Here is a 20,547-nt window from a genome sequence, read left to right as displayed (position 1 = left end):
AGAGTTTATTTTGCCTATTTTGCCAGCCTGGACACGATTACCTCTAAATGAAACACAAATGATTTTTAATTATCTGTAAAGAAATTCACAAACAGCAGTGCTTGGAGAAGGAAAAAATAATGAAAGCTAAATAACAGAACTAGTAAATACTCATAAAAGCTGATTTCTAAAAGTCAAATTGCTATGCTACCTTTAGGTATTTGTGCTAGGCTGAGCATGGAAGGCATCATGCAGTCCACCAGCTGATGACAGAAATGAAACTAATGCTTAACTAGCGTGGTAAAACACCATGAGACATCCGCCATGAGTATACAAGGTTTCAAGTATCTTCCTAATGTCATGCAGAAACATGCTTAACTAAAAAAAATGTAAATGGGTGATTCTGAACAGTACAGCACTAGCAGGCAATGACTGGAATGAGTTGGGGCCTCCTGGTATATACAGGCCTCAAAACGCGCAACTGCACTGCTTAATCTTTTGTGGGGTCTAGGGACAAAATTGTCCCCTTCATTCAAGTGCCGAAAAACAAACTATGATGCACTCACAGACCATATTTTGCATGATCACTACTACTGAACTAAAGAACAAAATATTCAGCGTGCTTTCATCTTTAGTTTATAGGCCTACATGGCGTTCTATGTGTTTTTACACACAAAGGGGTGCAGTTTGATGATGCTAATTTTGTAAAAAAATATGTATACATTGAAAATTCTTGAGTTTTCCAGCTTCTTCCACCAGTTAATTAGTTAACTACCTGGTAATACCCCTAGAAGCAATTTTCACTCGAAACATAAGTTTTCTCGTATGTGAAAAACACCAACTAAAATTGGTCTACGAAGTTATCGGTATAAATGTGCACCCTTATTCCTGCAAAACCACTCACTGAATTGGCTTCAGAAAGTGACGTCATTAAACTTCAGGGGACATTCCGAGTGCCATTTTACTAATTCTTGCACATAGCTATTATGTCGTATAAAGAGTAAATCCAACGATACCGCTGCCTCACTACTTTCATCGTTTCTGTATTTTGTAAATTTCTCCTTCGACTGAGTGCAAGTACTACTCGATAGCCAGCTAAGAGTGCTGTGCATGTTAAGGATACTGACTGTTTTCAGATAAAATTGATTTTTCAAATTTTACCATTGCATACCTTAAGCTTCTGTTTTTTAAGTTTAAACAGAAAGGTTCAACTGCTAATCATGAGGTGGGCTATGTGGCTAGGTTCTAAATCTTTCCTAGGAAGCCAGAAAAATTCAGGACAATACGAACCTATCCGTAGCACTGATAATTATTGCTACAAAATCTATAAATGGAGGTCGCATGAGTACGCTGATGTCTTTACTCATATTAGTCACATATGCTTAACTGTCAAATCTATAAAATGTACAGGGGTCTGATAGATATTTGATATATAATTGCAACTGACAAAAATTGCTCATTGTGGTACTGATGTTTATTTGATATACTATCATTGCTGGCAAGTTAGAGTTTCATTTCTAGCTCGCGATCACTACACTACACCGCTGAAGCTTAGTATGCTTCATGGCATCATACACCTGTAAAGATGCACACTACAAATGTTTCGGCAAAGAGGCGCATGACTGTCACTAGAACACAAGCAATCAACAGCTCATAATTAATTCATGAATAGAACATGGGTTCCCTTGCATTCATCAATTACTTTTATACCCGTTCAGAGAAAACATACCCTTTACTAATAAAACACTAGCTTCGGTTTACACAACACCTAGATATCGTAGAGATGATAACGATGTCTTTTTTCTATGGCAAGGAAAGAAACAACTAATTTTGTGACAAGGCAGCGCGCAAAAAGTACGACAAAATTTACTCACCAACCACTTAACAGCAATCGAACTTGCTTGTTTAAGCTAATTAAAAATATAACTAGTTTTCTTTCCCCAGTTTATTTTCCGCTTTTAATTCCCATCAAAAAGAGAATCAGAAAGAGGCTACGAAATAAAAGCAGCGCGGTTACCTGAGAATCTTCGGGCCGAATATTCTTGACGTACTTGCTCACATAGCTGAGAATAAGAGGAGTCACGTACGACTCTATTTTGAACATGACTCCTCATAGACGTTCCTCGCTCTGCAAGAAAGCAATCGCGCATCAGGTAGAATACTACAAAAGAACTATAGCCATCGCCGTCAGAACAGTGCGGTTGACTTCAGACGTCGCGCTCCGGACATAATATACACTTCGAGCTCGCGACAAACCCAAACAAGGGAGCGAGTCGCCGCGGCTGATAATGGTTATTTACACGTAGACGCGCGCAGACGCTCACCTACTATCTCCTTCTACAACGGTCCATGTTTTCGCAAACCACAGGCTAGCGACAGTTGTGCCGAAGGTCGACGCGAACAGGTGATCACGCAACGCTGGCCCGCTTCTTTCGCGAAGGGCAGCGGGCAGCTACCACACTACCAGTGGGACTGGCTCTGCTTGCCAGCGCAGCTGATTGAAGCTTGTGTATAAAGTTTGTCATGGGCGCCGCCATCTTGAATCATTGTTGCCGCCGCTACCCTCTTTCCTCCGCCGAAACATCGATTATTTGGACTGTGATAACCTCTACTCATGTTTTACGCGCATTCAACATGCAGTCTACTGTACAACGTCATTCTAATGGCGATTATACCTGAAAATGGTGTCTAGTTGCAATCATTTTTACTTCCTGTTAACGAATGAAGTAGGAAGTAGCTCCAGCTGGAAAAGTCCACACTGTGCAGCGCTCTTCAAAGGTTCCCACAACAGAGGTTTACTGCAGTGACTATATTACTAGCTTATGGGCAGACCCCATAACTTCTGAGAAACACGCAACAGTATCTGCTTTCGAAGAAAGCTACTTTGTCATATGTGTACAGTTGATGTAGCTAGGCTCACCTCGAGTTTTTCTGTCGAAGATAGTGTCTCTTGGTATTGAAAAAAACAGTGGCACATACACCCCGAGCAACTTTTATTTCATGCTCATGACGGTGGCAAGAGAAATCCTTATATTATAGAAACTGACATTCACAATGTCACGATAAATAAACACGATATGAAAACAAAGGGCATTTAATATTGCACGTGGTGGCAACATAAGTACATTTCTGACGTAGACAGATACGTCATTGGAAGGGGCTAAAAGTTAAATACAATGTGTACAAGCATTGTCATCCAGCCTGTCTGTACCGAGTAAAAACGACGACTCTCCCTGAAAAGTGAGTGAGCACGCCCGATGACGACGATTGGACACAATATCACTGCAGAGCACCTGCTAATAAAACAGTTCCAAAACACTCGTGGTTTCACATCAGTCCAATTCAACAATTCTTGGTGTCACAAAGCACACACAAAATGCACACATCACACACACTTCCTCTTTTCCTTTGGGTGATGTCTGGTGAGCATGCTCTCAGGAAAGCATTTTGCTGAACTGCTGTAGATGGTAGATGCTGTTCGACAACCTGGACAGGAAAAAGGACACAGTATAACAGCAGGCACAGTTCACATTTTCATAAATAATGGCAGCAGAAGCAATTATGCTGCAAGTAAAAAAATGCAAAAATGGCAACTGCTTTAAAACCAGAAAAGAGAGTCACTTCACTGACCACAAAAGTAAGGCAGACAAATAGCATTAAAGGTCCTGTGAAACTGTTTTGAGAGTGGCTGTAAAATGTGAGCATTACATAGACTAAATCTTGAGTGTTCATTCTCGTACAACCCTGCTGCGATGGTGCAGTGGTAAGACGTCCAAATACTGTGCTGGAGTGCCCGGGTTCGATCCGGAACACCGGTGGCTGCACTTTGATGGAGGCGAAACGAAATGGCTTCCGTGTACTGTGCGATGTCAGTGCACGTTTAAAAATCTCCGGGTGGTCGAAATTACTCCGCAGCCCTCCACTACGGGACATCTTCCTCTCTTTCTGTTTTGGATCTCGCTCTCTTGCTCACAGCAACGATGCTACATACTCCATAAGTGGTAAGGTCATGCAGCTTCCGGTTTCGCACTACTGCCGGCTGTCTCCGGGGCGGGGGAACATCTCTGCCAGCTGGCACAAACACTTCCAGACTCGTCAAAGGAGTGAAAAAAAAAAGCTAGTTGCCGCACGATAACAGATAGCACCACTCCACCCCAGCCTTTTGTGTTCAACCTTTCTTCTGTGCGTCCCTTCTTTTTTGAATAGGTTTGTTCATTTCATTTGGGCACTTTTCTTTTGCTGAACTTGCTGTCTTCATTGTTTTGCTGAGTGGCAAAAAAACGTTAGTGGTCAGAAACACCTCTACTGTGTAGTACTTTGCTATTCCTGTCATGTTGAGCGAGGCTGGAAACAGCGAGGTCGCGCTTGGTGGCTTCCCGTCACCCATGTGAATGAGTGAGTCTAGGAGAGGAGATGAGTTTTCCCGGTCAGTGGCATCGTGCACCTCCTTTCTGTATCCATCCCTGCCGGGATAACCAGCATGAACACTGCTTTGGGGAACGACCTTGCTTCTTTGCGTTCTGGCCCTCTCCTCCTCTCACTTGAGGGTGATCTCAGTGCTTCATGCCGCATTGTCACACTGCTTGTTCCAGAAGACCTGCTTGTTCCAGAAGATACGATTTTAAGACAACTGTGCATTCACTAGATGCGCCTTTACTAACGTCAAAGCATTGTGGTGAAGTGGCAGCGTCCCTGTCCTGCACGCCAGTGGCCCGAGTTCGATTCCCACATAGACCACAAGTTTCTTTTCTTGAAGTGATTTCTTCAGTCTTGAAGTAAATTTTCTTTGCTTCAAGTAAACCTCAGTTGTCAATCCAGCGCTGTCTGTGCATTTCTTTTCTTGTGTTTCGGTGTCTTTCGCTGGTTCAATATGTTAGATTTGCACTAACTAGCCTAAATGGTCACCATGTTAAAGTTCATTTCTTTTCTTATTCTTCTATAATGAGTCCAGTGGACACTTTCTGTTTCACACATCCTGTTCATGCCAATGATAAAGCAAGAAATGTTCGCATTAAAGAAAAAAAGTGAGGCAGTGGTAAGAAAGGACCTGTACCTGCCAAAAGCATTGAAGAGAGAGACAATCTCAGATCGAGTCAGATGGAACCTTGGATTCACTGGAGGTAGCCGTGATTTGTCAGTGAAGAGGATCTTCATAGCTGTGCCAAGACCCTGAACCTTTAAGACACAAAGTAAGAGAAAACATCAGTACAAGTAACTGCACTATTCTATAGCATTAACTCTCTGTGCTCCAGAACATTTGAGTGAGCCCACCTGGAGCTTTCCCCAAAGTCTGCACTTGTCGCACCCAACACAGTCCATAATCCTTGAGATGTTCCTGAAGTGTGCCTTGAACTCCTCCTAGAAAAACAACAAAGGCATCAAGCATGTACAAGCAGAAATACCGCTTATTGGTATTTGACACTATACACAAACTCGGTAAAAGCGTTTCATAGTAATATACCCCCTACACCTTGCAAAGTCACGGCTCTGCATAGAGCAGAGCCATGTTGATACAAACTACCTTTTTTTTTCAAGAAAGGCAACAAATGCTGACCTCACTGAGCTGTTACCTTAAGTTTGAGGGCGTCTTTCTTCCCATTGAACATGGCGCTGTCATTGAAATGGTGTGGAAAGTCCCTGTGAGGCGAGAAAAAGAAGCCACACGATTGCATCAGACAAAGCATTTCTGAAAAATTAATACCAATCACATCCAAATTGCTGGTATTTCACCCATGTGTTGCATTGTGTTTTGTTGTGCTTAAGCAGCTAAGGCTATCATGAGACAAACATCAACCCATATAGTGAGTCACTGTTTTCCCTAGCTTTCAACCAAGGTGCATTTACTGATCTTTATTAACAGATATATCAGAGAGCAAAGAACACCGACACCTAAAGAAGAGCTGTCACACGTTTTTGCAGCAGCCAAATTTTTTGAACTCTCGCTCTGCTGGCTTAAAGCCACATAAATTTAACACCCCAATAAATTTTTTTTTTTTTAATTAAAATTCTAGCTAGAATGGCCTTTCAGTACCCATACCACCATCCGGCAGCTGAAAAATATTGGTTTCGAAAGAGCCTTACTCGTTGCAAACCTGACAACAGAGTAACAAAAAACACGACGAGTAGAGCTCGACAGGAGCCAAAAACGACAGTAGGCTCGTCCAACATCTCCCAGTCAGCACAAGAATAAGATTTAAACAATGCCTTGGTGGGAAATGTGGATTCAGAAGCACAAACCACATGGGATGTGGTGTGGATGTGGCCCTCAGGTCTCATGCCCTTAGCAATAAAGTTTTACAATTAGTGAGCAGGGTTTTTCACAGCTCACAGTGGTTGTGGAATTTTGCGAGAGAGTATCAGTTTGGATGAGTGCTTTACAAAATATGCTACCACATTCAAATGAGGAGGGTAATGCAATGCAAAAGCTTGCCGAGCTGGCTTTCAGATATTGCTAGTTTGTAAAATGGTGCTACTTACATTTTTTGAACGTTAAAGACAGATGCCATTTGCACATTCGATCATGTGGAAGAAGACATCATTCTGATGGCAGCACCGCACTCTGTGGTGCCATTTGTAAATGTGCAATATGTGATGAAAGCCGACTCAACGAAGTTTAAGATGACTACTTCTGAGATTAAATATGTCGACGCACAAGGCCAATTGAGAAACTGGAGTTTAATGTTGATGGCCTTCAATTTCCCAATATTGCCCCTTAAAAAAAAAAGAAGACGATTAGTTACATTTAGTTACCTAATCGTGCAATCATTAAGCTCTATAACATACACAATGCCTGCATCACTGTATAAACCACCTGCAAAGACTCCACTGAGGCACCTTGCATAGTTTTCAAAGTAAGTATCTGTAAACGGTAACAAAAAATAACCCAGTGGAGTGATGCAATAAACAAGCCAGCCTTTCCAAATGAAGCATGCATACTAAGCATAATTTAGCCTAGTGGAAAGAAACAACAAGCACCTCGCAGCATCGAGGAGCGCCCGCACAGCAGCGGGGACAGTCTCGTCCTCGGCGCTCGTGTAGAATGTCTCGTGCAGCAGGTAGGGCGCCGCCTTGGCCAGGGCACCCAGTTCTAGGAGGTAGACGAAGTAGAGGTTGCGCAGCCACTGGGGTCCCTCACCCTTGGTCATCCTGGGGCTGAAGCGACGCTCAAACTCAATCGCGTTGGGACCCCACGAGGGCTGGCCCAGTGGGTCACGGCTCAGGTGATTGGCGCACAAATGCACGTTGATGCTGGTGTGGAGACCCGAGATGGCGCGATAGAAGGCCCTCTTCTCCAGGCACATGGCTGGAACAAATGTCAATGGCATTGAAATGAAAAATTTTCAAGCATGGTTTTGTTGCACACCTGGCATACTGCAGTCATTTGATGAAGAAAAGGTTGCTTTTCTCCAAAGCAAATCAAATCATTTTATTTCACCAGATGCTTGCTGGTTGGAGCACCTGGGCTAAAAGCTGCTCAGGGCAGCTTGATGAGACCCAGGTGATCATTACAAGATAGGGCACGGTGAGCATGAAAACACTTCAAAGTAACCACTTCAAAATAAAAAAAAGCAAACAATGAAACCGAAGCGTTCACACGTGCGCTACACAGGCATTCAAAAACCAAGGTATAGAGTACATAAAATAGATTACAGATAAAAGATTCCACATAAATAACAGCCAGTACTGCTTGAAATGGCAAACAATTATCAGTTATACAGTATTTGAAACACTACAGCACGTATGCAACTAAAAAAAAAAGCAAAGTACAGCAAACAAGTGAATTATATTATATGATAGGCTCAACCACTTCACAAGCATGTTGCATAAGACTAACACTGAGAGCATTGCTCCTGCAATTTTTATTCAGATATGTTAAGAAATTGCTTCCTCAACTGGTTTAGCATGGGCTTAGCATTCATCATAACTGTACCTAGTTAATAGTGTTGGGAGATTATGTTTTAGTAACTGGTTTTTATAATTGCGTTGCCATGCCACACAATGCGGTTTCCACCTGAAAAACTTCATATGACTGATGTGGAGGGAAATGAGTTTGCGCATGATCTATTTCATGAGCGATTTGTGTTGATAAACTGAATTCATATAAATCAATTACAACTGAAGTTTTGGTTTGACAAATTATTTCTGTGCATGTTTTCTAGTTCTGTGTAATCCTTTGGGATGCTGTTCAGTTTGTTCAAATTGACGTCCAGTTTCTAGTATCTCATCAAGCGACATCAAAGCGTAAGCTTCCAACCAGCCACGCATTCAATGTTTGCCTTGCGTGCCCAAGGGCTCAAATTTGTAAGCGGCCTCACACAACTGGACATGTGCTCAAGCTTTGGCTCACACATGCAGGCATCCGCACGTTCACAAGTTAGACTGCACGAAGCATGGATGACAGCTGGTGAAGATGTTAATATATAAAGCACATAAACAATTGTGGGTTTAGCAATGCTTATCAAATGTAAAAGGAAGGCTGATTTCGTGAACCACACCGCATCACATCACATGGCAATGGCTCGCGACGTGTTTTAGATGCGACATTTTCTGCATCCCATGTTCAGATTTGGTTTGGTTTATGGAAGCGACCCAGGCCATCAGGGATGCTGCAGTTGAGGGTTCCGGACAATGTCGACCATCTGGGGTTCTTTACCATGCACTGAAATCCTACAGTACACGAGTGTCTTGCTTTCCGCCTCCACCGAAACTCGGCTGCCGGGATTGAGCTTAGATCCTCCACTTCAGCAGTTGAGCGCTCTAACCACAGAGCGAAGCAGAGAGGCACCTAATGTGTCGAGTCAAGCTTCAAAGGCTGCTGTCATGTCTGCTTCCTATGGAGTCAAAACTGTCAAGTCTTCTCATTTCCACTAAAGGTCAGCGAACATCTAATTTGGGCTAGGAAGCAAATATAATGTAAAAATTTGGTACAAACTGAATGAGAAATTTTTGGTTAAGTTCAAATATTTGCACATGATCTCAGATACAAGTAAAGGTAGTTCAAACTAAGGGCAATTAAGCACTTTTTTACAGAGCACAGTAATGAAAGAAAAACAGGTACTGAAAATAAGTTATGTTTTTAACCATTATCAGCATAATTTGTTATAGCCTGCTGTGGTGGCTAGGAGTTGCTGTGGTTAGGAAGTTAAGGTGCTCGACTACTGAGACGGGCAGACCGTACTTGATGGCGGTTGCGGAGGCCGTATTTCAATGAAGGCAAAACACAAGACACCGTGTACTGTGCGATTTCAGTTCACCTTAAAGAACCCCCAAGCGATCAAAAGTATCCAGATCCCTCCAACAGGCACCCCTCGTAGCCAGAGTCACTTTGAGACATCAAATCCCATAACCTAATTATGCCTGTAAGGTCTACCTGTAAGGAATCGTATAGTAATAAACTTTATTATGAAGAATAATACCTTCTTGACTGACAATCTTTGACAGTTTCAATCAATGAAAAAAAAAAAAAGTTTGCTTTCACAGTTAGATGTCATGCTCACATGCTCGCTTGCTAACTGCTGCCATAAGAACTGTAAGAGGTCCATGCAGACACTCTTCACTGGAGGAATGCCACCAGCAGTCAATAATTAGAGGGGCAAGGTGCAATGAATTGCTGGCAAAATAGAGTAGGAACCTTTAGTGACAATAAGGGAGTAATTACATATTGACATCCACCCAAGCACAGCCATACGGCTAAAAAGGAAAGCTGTACAGGTTTCTCAGAGGCTGCATAGTTAGGAAAACTTCGTCCTGGTCCAGTGACAATGCGAGCAGAAGCAACCCTTCCATGCTCCCTAGACAACGCTAGAAGACCAAAGGCCGGTTGTGATATGCGCTACCCCAAACACACACCTGCGATATCATGCAGCTCTCGCATGTTGGTTTCACCAGACTTTAAGCCCTGTGATAGGCCTGAATACTGACGCAAACCGCAGGTGAAAAAACGAAACCATGTCATTATGTGCCCCAGAACACACGCCACACTGATCATTTTGGGGTTACATGGGCTTGCTTCGAGACCACGTCTCTGTCATGCGCTTTTTTTTTTCTTGTTCATTATGGCCCAAGATGTGCAATTTATAGGTTCAAACTGTCACAAATTGAGAGAGGTTGCCACAAAGCAACCACAGCACACACGTTCCACATCCTTGCTCATTCCACAAGTGTCACACTTTTCATCACAGTAATAAAAAAATAAGAGCATCCCTGCTATTTGTTCTACAGCCAGCTGTTGACTACGTTATAGCACAAAGCCATGACGAACTGCACTTCATTTCCAGCCCGCAGGCATGCAACAGCAATTATATATGTGATGTGAGATACCTGAAGTACTGGTTGTGCCTTTTGCTTTTTCACACTGACCATCACCTTCCCACAGAACCTATATTTGGTTTCACAGTCACTTTTTCCTTCTAGTGCTGCATGGGCATCAGGGGGGGATCCTTAGCCAGGCTGATATGACAGTTGGAGAACATTTATATCAGGAACCAGAAATTACTATTCTGGTTTTATAATGCACCGTGTGACCTTAGCATAGTCTGTATTGTTTATAAATTGTTTAAAGGGCAAAGGCAAATGCTATGTTGCACACCTAAGTCTTAAGCACCACTACAAAAGAAAAAAAATGATGTTCGGCAATAAATTTAGGGTATCTACGCCTTCAAAAGCACGGGCGAAACCAGATGCAGAAATATACAAGAAAGCAGTGAGTAACTTCACAAAATTAATAATTTCAATAAATTCATGGAGTGTGTAGTCACCCAGCAACCTTCAAATAAACTCTACAGTTGTAAAAATTGAGCTGCTTTTCAAATCGTTTGCTTATTTTGAATGTTGAATCATAAAACCGAAGCCGAATTTGCTCAAATTAAGACCTAGCTGCCTTACATGGTGCAAGAAAAAGACATTCAGAGAGCTCACCATTGAGATTCTTGGAGGTTGTGTACGGACCGTAACCAACATTGGGCCTGAAAACAACATGACGCTACATTACCACAAAAAGTTCAAGGGTCCACTCACGTACAGCTCTCCAATTCATTATTAATATCACCAGAAGAGACCAGTCATTCAGCATCCCACGCACGACCGCAGGGCACTTTCCAGTTACAGCGTTGTCCGATTGGTTGTTCTGCAGACGAACAGCGGAGGATGTGTCACGTCTGCAGAAAAGCTGAGCTGACAGCACTAACTGGCAATTGCTCTTTGCATTTGTATGTGATCTCATGCATTTCGTCCCTGTGGTCCTGCAGGGGACGCTGTGGGGCTGTCTGATCAATGCTCTTGTGATATTACTAAACAATTGAAGAGCTGTACACTACTGGCAGTGTGCATTGTGATACCTGCATTTGCATGAATCACTGCTCTGCCGCAATCTTACCAGCAAACTTTTGCTGTGCCTAGAAATGGGAAAAACAATATTATTTAGATACAATTTTAGGTATAAAAGAAAGATTTGCTCACAAGCAGATATGCTTACACTGGCAAGACCATTTCACTGTATGCGAAAAAGAAAAAAAGTAAAGAAAACTTAGATTATGGTCAGAGAAAAATTGCTAAGAAAGAAATAATGCTATGCTAACACCCTTTTCGTTATCTCTTTAACACAGAGTCTCGTCACTGTCATTGTCTTACTTGAAGCAGTTCTCCTCATAAATGCTCCTCCAGATCCTGTGTGCAGAAGCCCCAGCGTAGCCAGTGTAACGCTCTGGGTTAAGGCTCAGATCAACATACTCCATGCTCGCAGATGACTCATCTGTAATGAAGGGAGATCATAAGCCTGGCACATGCCTGTCGCGCCATGCTAAGTCAAGAGACGTTACAGCCATGTACTGACAACAGAAGTGCCCCCTCTCTCTTTTTCCGCCATGGGAAAATAGGACACTCAAAGTTTTAATCTGGGAAGTCCAGTCAAGCAGGTTGCACTGAATGGATGCACAAATCAATCATAACAAAAATTATGCACCTGATGTGTAAGTTCACCAATTATACAAGTAATGAAGAAACCATTTTCAGGCTGCACACAGAGGCCACAGAACTTAGTCTTTTTTTTTTTCTTTTTTTTTTTTTTTTTTGAAGCTCCCATAATGCAATAACGGCTGACATCGGATGCATGTGCAGCAGCCAAGGTAAGAAATTGTCCTTCCTTATGAACCCCATTCTTTTCTTGACCAACTGATTGTAAAGTTTAGTAAACAACAATGTGGAAACAACAATGAACAACAGTAGACCTGTAAGCTGAGGTGGAAAAGACAGTCCAAGGAAGGACATGGGGCCGTCTACATGGGTTAGTTGGGTGAATCCAGTTCCTAAGGTAAGAGTAAAAACTACAGGACTATGGAGCCTTAATCTTAATGATATATCAGCAGATAAACAGAAAAAAAAAAGCACCAGAAGTGTGGAAAACCAAAAGCGTTCCATTGAAGCAATTGAGAGTTCTGCATTGAACATGGCCTAATGATGTGATGAAAACGTTGGCTCCAACACTACTCACCACAGCAAAAAAAGAAAGAAAGGTTGGCTTTCCATTGAAAGACTTATGTGCATAAAAAAGTACTCTCGCAAGACATCAAAGAGATTATGCATTATGCAATCTTCCCCATCTCCACGATCAAGTGCACTCCATCAAAAGAGTCTATTCTCACCGTCTATCTCACAGAAGTTGTCCTGAGAGTCATCATGCTTCTGCCACCTTTCGAACTCCCTGTAGCTCTCATCACTGTGTGCAAAGCAGAGAAAAGCATAGTGAATATGCATTGAACGCTTGGCTACAATAGGATAGTAGAAAGCACTAGGGAGAGGTGCAACAAGTACCTATTACTGATATGCGTTTTCTCTTCAGACTTCATTGACTGACACAGAGAGAGCTAACACTGAATGGATAAAGCACTGAATAAACAAACTCAAAGAGATGATGTTTCGGTCATAAGACATCACACTAGCGTAAGGAAATAAAATATGGGTGAACCTCAATTCAAATCAATGCATCCAGGAAAAACTTTTAGTCTGGCTTGAGCAGCACAATATGATATGTTTCGAACCAATATTGCACAAATGAGATTGACAAGCAGTTGTTTGGAGCAAGAGCTCACATACCTTATAGTATTGTCAATAGAACCCAAACCATCATGGTTCTCGTCACAGGAGTCCTGTTCATTGGCCTCCTTGGAATACTGCAAGGAATATTTTTAAACATGTGAGCAAAGTACCTGAAAAATGCAAAAGTCTGAGCATTGCTGGTGCACATGGTGCATCACATTTGCTCTCATTGTTAACTAAATGCAGCATCATTATCATTGCTGATGCCATCATTGTCATCGCTATCATCCTCGTTGTAGATAAGGAGAACTATGATGTGTGCTTCACTATGCCGGGAGTGGCGCAGTTGGTTAGAGCGCTCGGCTGGGGATCCAAGGGATGGAGGTTCGATTCCAGGTGGAGAAAGGATTTTTATTTTTTCTGATAACATCACCATGACATCATTTGATTGACAGCTATAGTGTGACCGAACGAATGAAAGCCAAAAGTATGGGCTATAGAAGACTTTCGAAACCCTTAATTTAGAATAAACCTGCAGTACTGTGAAACCTTGCAACAGTGCCAGCCAGTGCAATTCACATGGTAAATGTCCATTGTGCTAGAAACTCTCATAGTGCGTGATGCCAGGAGCATTCTGCGTCACATTTAGTTTAAAATGCACCCCTGTTTCCAATGAGAATGGTAACCTGGAAGCAAGCATTTGAGGGCTCTATCCGTTTCTCGCACTCATGAAAACAGAAGCAGCATAAGATGATGTCCTCTCATGGAGTCCACATCAAAGCTGACATCAAGCAATACTACACACTCAACTTTCCGTAATTATTAAAGCATCCTTTGCTCAGCCGGAGGCTTGTCCTTATTTGAAGGCTTGACACACTGCTTTCAGTTCTTTTTCTGTGGCTGCAATCACTGGCAAACCTCTCCCTTGAATGTGCATTCACAAAATTGACACTTCAGCAACTTTACAGTGCTGCTCTGACTTAAACGTGCTTCTACATTCGGGCTGTCCACTCAGATGGAAAACATAACTTAAAGGTTACACTTAAGGTTACAAAGAAGAGTTAGTGTGCAGTCAGCAGCAACAGTTGTAAGCGCATGGGCGGTGAGAAAAACCTGAGGCTGTACAATGCAAGGTGTTCAGAAACTACACAGATCAGCACGTGCGGCTCTCAGTTTCAGTAACGCAATAGCTGGCCGCTACAAAACCGATGTTCCCACAGCACCTGTGCTTTGTAAGCTATGGCGGCTGAGCCAATAAACAATTTTATTAATTTCCATGAACAGAAAAAAAAAAAGTGCCTTAATTATTCCGCGGGCAACACCAAATAATGCTTCAGAATGCACCTTGCGTCGTACTTGGAACCAGGTATGAACAGAGTAAGAATTTATTTCTTTTTCTCCAGAGTTATTCATTGGAGCTAAAGTGGCCCTCGCCAACAAGCCTGCAAACCACAAAAGAAGCCATCTTTCCAATGACCTTGGATGGTAATGCACGTGGCAGGCAAGTGCATAGAAGGAGGCACAGGCGCGGAAACAAAGCAGTATAGGTCACTGAGAAAGGGAAGGTATGGAAAGAATTGGATGGAATATAGAAAGCGAAAAAGACAAAATAGGCGCAATATTGCAGAACTCAAGACATCGAGTAAAGGAGGTGATGGCACGGCAGCTGTCGCATAGGAACCCTACGTGCATTTATGTATTGAAGGCCTTGTTTCACTCAATTGTGGCATCCACATCGGAGGCGTTGTCTTTGAAATAAGGTTGAAGTATCCCTTGCAAAATATGCTTAAAACGATAGAAACTGGGATCCTTACACATGCAATTTCAATGATGAGTTAAAAAGACAACTGTCAGAACAAAAACTAAATTCAGATATTTTAGCAGCAGATTAAAGCTGCAAGTACAATTGGAACTCTGAGTGCTAAGAATGTACGCAGCTGTTAGCTTCGGGCCTTTGTTTGCTCCTTTCAGGTTATATCTTGGCAGCTGTTCCAGCTGGGCAGTAACTGTTTGAAGAGCAATAGAACATTCAGGAGGGACACCATTAAGTATTTTCTTTTTTTTTTTTTTTTACCTTGGACATGCTTCCATTTGGAATGTAGCTCCTTTTGTGGCCTCTGAGGCTCTGAGGAAGGCTGTCCTGTAAAGTAAAAATTGGATTGGCAGGAGTTAGGGGAAAAAAAAAAAGTTAAGAGAGGATTGCATCAAATGTTTGAAAATAATGGTAAGCCACTGTACCATACACAACAAGAAGGCTATTGCGGACGCACTTTATATGAGCACAAGATATTGGTAAACTCCACTGCTTAGCTTCAACATCCCTCCCATGTTATCTGGCAATTAATATGTTATAGTGCACGTGGACTCGGACATGGCTTCCTGTCAATAAAGGTCTTGGTTATTTTGAAGGCCAAATACAGGCAGACAGGACATGCACGAGCATATGTCCTCTTTCCTTTCTTTGGTCTGTCATATTGGTAGAAATAATATCAGTGATACATTACAAGGGAACGACAGGGTCAAGTATCTCTGCAGGGCAACAGCAAACAGTGCAGTGGTCAAGTTTTACTGTGTAATAGACCAACTGTGCAGCACACGTAAAGCATTGTGTATCAGTAGACAAAGGCTGCAGTGATTGCAAAGTGATGCATAATGTTTCATAAATTAGTTCGCAACATCTACAGTTTCCCAACTATGGCATACCCGATCTAAAATCGCTGCTGCTAATGTTTGGGCAAGTTTCACAGCCCTTTTGGCAAAACAGACAAAATGAGACAAAGGCACAGTGAGCAACACGTACTAGGCAGGGCATTAGTGTGGGCTAGTTAGAATTTTGTAAAAGTACAAGTCTAGCACAACACAGAGGACATAAACTCAGACTAACACACACACACATGAAGTGTGAAAGAAAGAAGCTTGGTTCACGAACAAGTAAACCAACACTCACAGTGCCTGCCTTGACGACAAAAAACAGAAGGAACATTGAGAACAGCAGCATTCACAGTTATCACACAAGTACCCCACACAGTTATGTTAGTAAATTAAGATAACCTTCAGGCATTACTGTATCACCATAACCCATCATGCACTGAGAATAAACAGATCATAAAAAATTGAGCCTAGAAATTTTCTGACGAAGTACAAGGCCAGAAAGTTGTATTTCTTGAACATAAAATGTAGATTCAATGCTAGCATAGATGACCTACTTCAATGCTTTTTGTATTATCGAAAAGGGAATTAGCTAGCTTTGCAGCATTATATCAGGTGCACTGAAGGGGAGTGGCTTTTTGAAAAGTCAAACTAAAAGTTAAAGCATGTATTTATTAAGCTGTAATTTATCACAACATAAAACAAATGCAAAAACATTAAGTAGCACACATTCAGAGACAAAATTAAAAAGTGTATGAGAAACAAGCTGGTACCTCGCTGCATGTAGTCACTGAGCAATCCCGAAGGGCACAGCGACTGTCATCGGGCCAAAATGGACAAGGCCGTTTAAGGTTCACCTGAGAAAATGAAAGTTAAACTCTGTTACTTCGTAAGTGATGCTCCTAAGTATATATGCAAATATGCTCCTCAACTACTTTTTCCTTCTTCATGGTCCTTCCGTGGTCAAAGCACAGGTGCTTTGTTAAAAACAAGCAGTATGCTGTATTTCTTCAGCCTGATTGCACTCCTAGCTTTTGTAAAACAATATGCTCACATGATATGTGAAATGCAGGCAACCTTTATGAGAGATTTTTTTTTTTTTTTTGTTAACATGCAAACACCGAAAACACGTCTATGTGACACCTGGCAAAAAAAAAAAAAAAAAAAAAAAAGATTCTGTTTAATGCATCACTGATAAAGGGAAATCTTAAAAGCTAATACTATTCTCAAACGAGTAAAAATTAATGATAAACACAAGTCGTATACTTCCCAAATCACTACATGTACAAAGAAAAAGGAATATCAATATGGACACCATATGCATTCATTTACCTTGAAGAACCGAAAGTAGTCCTTCAGCAACAAGCTCTTGAGAATGGGATAGACTTTGAAGTTGTTGAAATGATCGATGGTGTCGATGTTACAAGCACAATCATCTACTTGACCCTGCAACTGCAGTAAGAAACAAAACCCAACCAGTCATTGCTTATTCGGGTTCAATGAACAGTTTCATCTATTGTGTTGACACTTGACAGCCAGGTACGTTAATTACGAGGCCGGCTCAGTATAAGGGCCACATACACAAAAAACAGTGCGGCACATGTGCTAACTCCGAAAGGGACAAAAATAAAGATTAGGTGCCCGCCATAGGCACAATTTGTTTTTCTCAGGAAGAAACTCGCCTATACAGTACAGATATATGACATCTCGGTCAAAAAAAAAAAAAGAAAAATCGAGTCCCATGAACAATAGGCAGTGCAGAAAAATGCGGACACAAAAGTCACCCATATGGGATCGGGTGTACGTTTGCTTACGTGCTGGAAAATGTCTGACGACGTTCGATCGCTGCACTGCGCATTCTGGAAAGAACACACCTGGCCCGTCAGTGCAGCCGCGACAAGTACGGCAGCAAAGGCCGCGGCAGCTCCAATAAACCGACAACCCTCATGACTGCGGTACGGTATAAAAGTCTCCGAAACCGACAACGGCGCGAAAATTATCATTTCAAGAAGTCGCAACGCGCGCGCAAGCAGACGACGCGCGCGAGCGAAAGGTAAAAGGTGCCGCGCGGCAGTGCTGCAGCAAAAGTGTGCGCTTTCAATTTGCACTCGATAAGGAGCACGCGAAAGAAGTGAGACACAAGCGTGCAAGGGGCGAGGAAAGAGCACACGATCGCGTGACCAACAGCTAGCCGCGGGTATCGTCGCCAGGCACGAAAAAAGAAACCGCCAGCTTTCTGTTTTGCCCCTATCCCCCGACCGCACCAGTTTCGATTGCAGTCAGTCGCGCGACGCCCGCATGCAGGCAGGCAGGCAGGCAGCCGCCAAATGCGGTCTGCTACAGCGCGGGGCACGGCCTCCAGCGTAAACTTTCAACTTATAATTTCATGAACCATGTTCCGTCTTTTCACCCTGTACATGCGCAGGGGCAAGGGCCCCGAGACGGACTTTAAATGCCGATCTATCACCCGACTTTTCTATTCACTGTAGATTTCCGCACGAGCAATTTATGTACATGAAAAAGAATACAGACAGCCACGTAGCTTAACTGCTGGAAAATATAAACATAAAAGGTAGCCGACGCAGGAGCAAATACCCCGCGCACTTCTTTTCACGGCGACGTCGGGAAGCGCCCCTAAAGCTTCTCCCGACAGCTGCCAGAGCCTTTTGATGCGCAGTGCGCGCTCGGCATATGTTGCTTTAGGGTGAATCGCGCGGGTAAAAACTAAATATACAAATCACTTTCGTACCTGTCAGACGTATACGCATTAAACGCTGAAAACGTGTCTCTTTCATGATAATTCGGTCGAGACACACATAAGCGAAAGCATGAAACAAAAGGAAAGAAATAACGCTAACAATAAAACAAGCAGAATACGCGCAGATGAGCGTGCTCGGCTTCCCGTCGATCAACCGCTCCGCGCAAACTTCGTTGCAGTGCGAAAGTGAAAGTAGGAGAAGCCGCCTTCACAGGACGCATATCGAACGCGGGGGCGTATGCCGCGGGGTCACGCACATCGCCCCGCCGAAAAAAAACCGGTTGCACTATACGAAACGGAAGTCACGGAGTTCTCTGCCATAATCAGATACAAGGAGATAAAATATGGATCAGAAGTGAGCTATGCACCTGGAAACAGGGGGCAACCGAGCTGACGTCACATTGATTTGTGACAGCTCAGCGGGATCTACCTTGGGCGGGCTTTGCTCAGCGCGAGAGTTCCGGCGTGCAACCGAGCACGTAGGCGTAGAAGCCGCATTCATAACGCAACATTGCGGCGCTCTCAACCGTGACGGTCGTGCATTGTGGTCGCAATCTCAATAAAAACTGATTTAACAGGAAGCCCAACAACACACGAGCTGTTCTGAATAGTCCGCACTCGCAAGGCTGCCGGCCCATATGAAGCAGTTTTATCTTCCGCATGAGAGACGGCTCGGCAGCTGCGTTAGCATGGTGCATTGCAGTGAAGCGCAAGGAACCAGTACGCAAGGAAGGTTAGAGATTGCGTGCGCATTAAAAATGTTCCATACAATGCTTATTTGTCCGTAACAGTAAAAAAATTAAAATTAAGCCGATGCGACACTTCCGTAACGTGCGCGCCGACGATGTGCGCTGCATATTTTAGATTAATTACGGTGCATTATACATCCATGGTTAGAGGTGGCCGAAGTACACGTAAGGACCGCCTGTGTTTTTAACTACTACAGTTCGCTTGCACTACATTGTCTTCCCCTCAGAACGCGATCCACGCACTTTACTTGACATGACAGGTTTCACAACACCACTTGCATGCAGTTTTGAAAACAGAACTCGGAGAAAGCAATTGATTGGTATGCCACCCGCTGAACAGTCAGCAGATGCGTGTAAGCAATTGCACGGTTTGAATTATCCCATGCGTCTTGTGCCGTGACAAATGACGTAAACCGAACATGCAAACTGTACGCATACGCAAGTTTTGCAGCTATACCCGTAGTTATACGTGGCATTGGCTTAAGCGCAAGATTAATCCGCGATCCCCCGTCAGAAATCGGATACACCGCACGCCAGCCGCACGTATGTTTTCTGCATCGCTTGAATGTATGCGATATTGCACGCTACAAATAACATCGCGACTTCAGGAATGCTTTTGAGCGCTGACAAGGATATTCCCGCTTCTGATTCGCTGTTCTTGCATATCAACGTATCAACCATGCGTGCCCAGCTCGACACACTTACGATTAACATATACGACCTTAAACTCTGCTTCACATCGCTTTGTTAGCAGTCAGAATTAATGCACTTTACTAGTCACTAACATGAGAGGAAAATAATGCAAAATGCACTGGCTCCGTACAAATGTGAAACGGCCCACAATACAGCTGCAGGAAACAAAATAACGAAATCACTGTCGACCATCATCAAGCGGCAATCGTGAACAGACATGGTTGTCTTGTTAACTAACATGTTTGCCCGCCAGTCACATTTTAACCTACTTGTAAAAACGAAACAATGCTTATAAGAGGGCTAAAAATTATGCAAAATACGCGATTCGACAAAAACAATCGGTCTTACCAAGCAAAAACAGGATTCCCTGTCGGTACCACGCTCGTTCCGGGAAGAAGCCCCAATCGTAAGCGCGAATAGAATAAAAATCACACAGTGGTTCACCATTGTAACACCGTGTCAGAGTCGAGAGAAGTTTGATGAAGAACGCGACACGCAACTGCCACACCGATTACGCGTGCTGCCGGCACACTGCACATCACACATATCACCGCAACACTTCCTTGAGCGAGAGCTGCTTCTCCTCTACACCGTCCATATCGACGGCATCACGGGCCTCGTATTTATAGGCACGCTTTCGTACTCGGGGCATTATCATAACGATAACAAATAATTTCAAACAAGTAA

At 43.0% G+C, this 20,547-nt stretch overlaps 2 protein-coding genes across 3 annotated transcripts in view; both read right to left on the bottom strand.

Annotated features, from left to right (window-relative positions):
- Vps13B (vacuolar protein sorting 13B) overlaps positions 1-2,510 on the bottom strand; it is a 105,343-nt gene extending 102,833 nt beyond the window's left edge. Inside the window, exons 1-2 of the mRNA XM_084582551.1 lie at positions 2,304-2,510; positions 1,997-2,107 (exon numbers count right to left, since the gene is read on the bottom strand). Of these exons, the coding sequence (XP_084438677.1) occupies positions 1,997-2,083 (87 nt within the window). The 5' untranslated portion in view covers positions 2,084-2,107; positions 2,304-2,510. The remainder of the gene's footprint in view (positions 1-1,996; positions 2,108-2,303) is intronic.
- A 445-nt stretch (positions 2,511-2,955) lies between these two features.
- Positions 2,956-20,477, bottom strand: Ero1L (endoplasmic reticulum oxidoreductin-1-like protein). 2 transcript variants are annotated; one of them, XM_084582549.1, is made up of 13 exons: positions 20,209-20,477; positions 16,993-17,112; positions 16,434-16,517; positions 15,086-15,151; positions 13,069-13,145; positions 12,618-12,691; positions 11,608-11,728; positions 10,897-10,943; positions 6,955-7,282; positions 5,550-5,616; positions 5,251-5,337; positions 5,033-5,154; positions 2,956-3,465 (listed from the first exon to the last, which is right to left on the bottom strand). In XM_084582549.1, exons 1-13 carry the CDS (start codon positions 20,305-20,307, stop codon positions 3,414-3,416), a joined length of 1,344 nt encoding a protein of 447 aa, XP_084438675.1. In that variant the 5' UTR covers positions 20,308-20,477; the 3' UTR covers positions 2,956-3,413. The 2 variants fall into 2 exon arrangements, with proteins under 2 accessions (XP_084438675.1, XP_084438673.1); XM_084582547.1 differs by lacking the exon at positions 20,209-20,477 and adding an exon at positions 17,475-17,724.
- Between the last annotated feature and the right edge of the window lie 70 nt (positions 20,478-20,547).

The sequence above is a fragment of the Amblyomma maculatum genome, chromosome 10, assembly GCF_055883805.1.
Source record: "Amblyomma maculatum isolate TAMU_Amacu chromosome 10, ASM5588380v1, whole genome shotgun sequence".
NCBI classification, from domain to species: Eukaryota; Metazoa; Arthropoda; class Arachnida; order Ixodida; family Ixodidae; genus Amblyomma; species Amblyomma maculatum.
The sequence above is the reverse complement of the archived record's forward strand: the minus strand, read 5'-3'. Positions and strand labels throughout refer to the sequence as shown.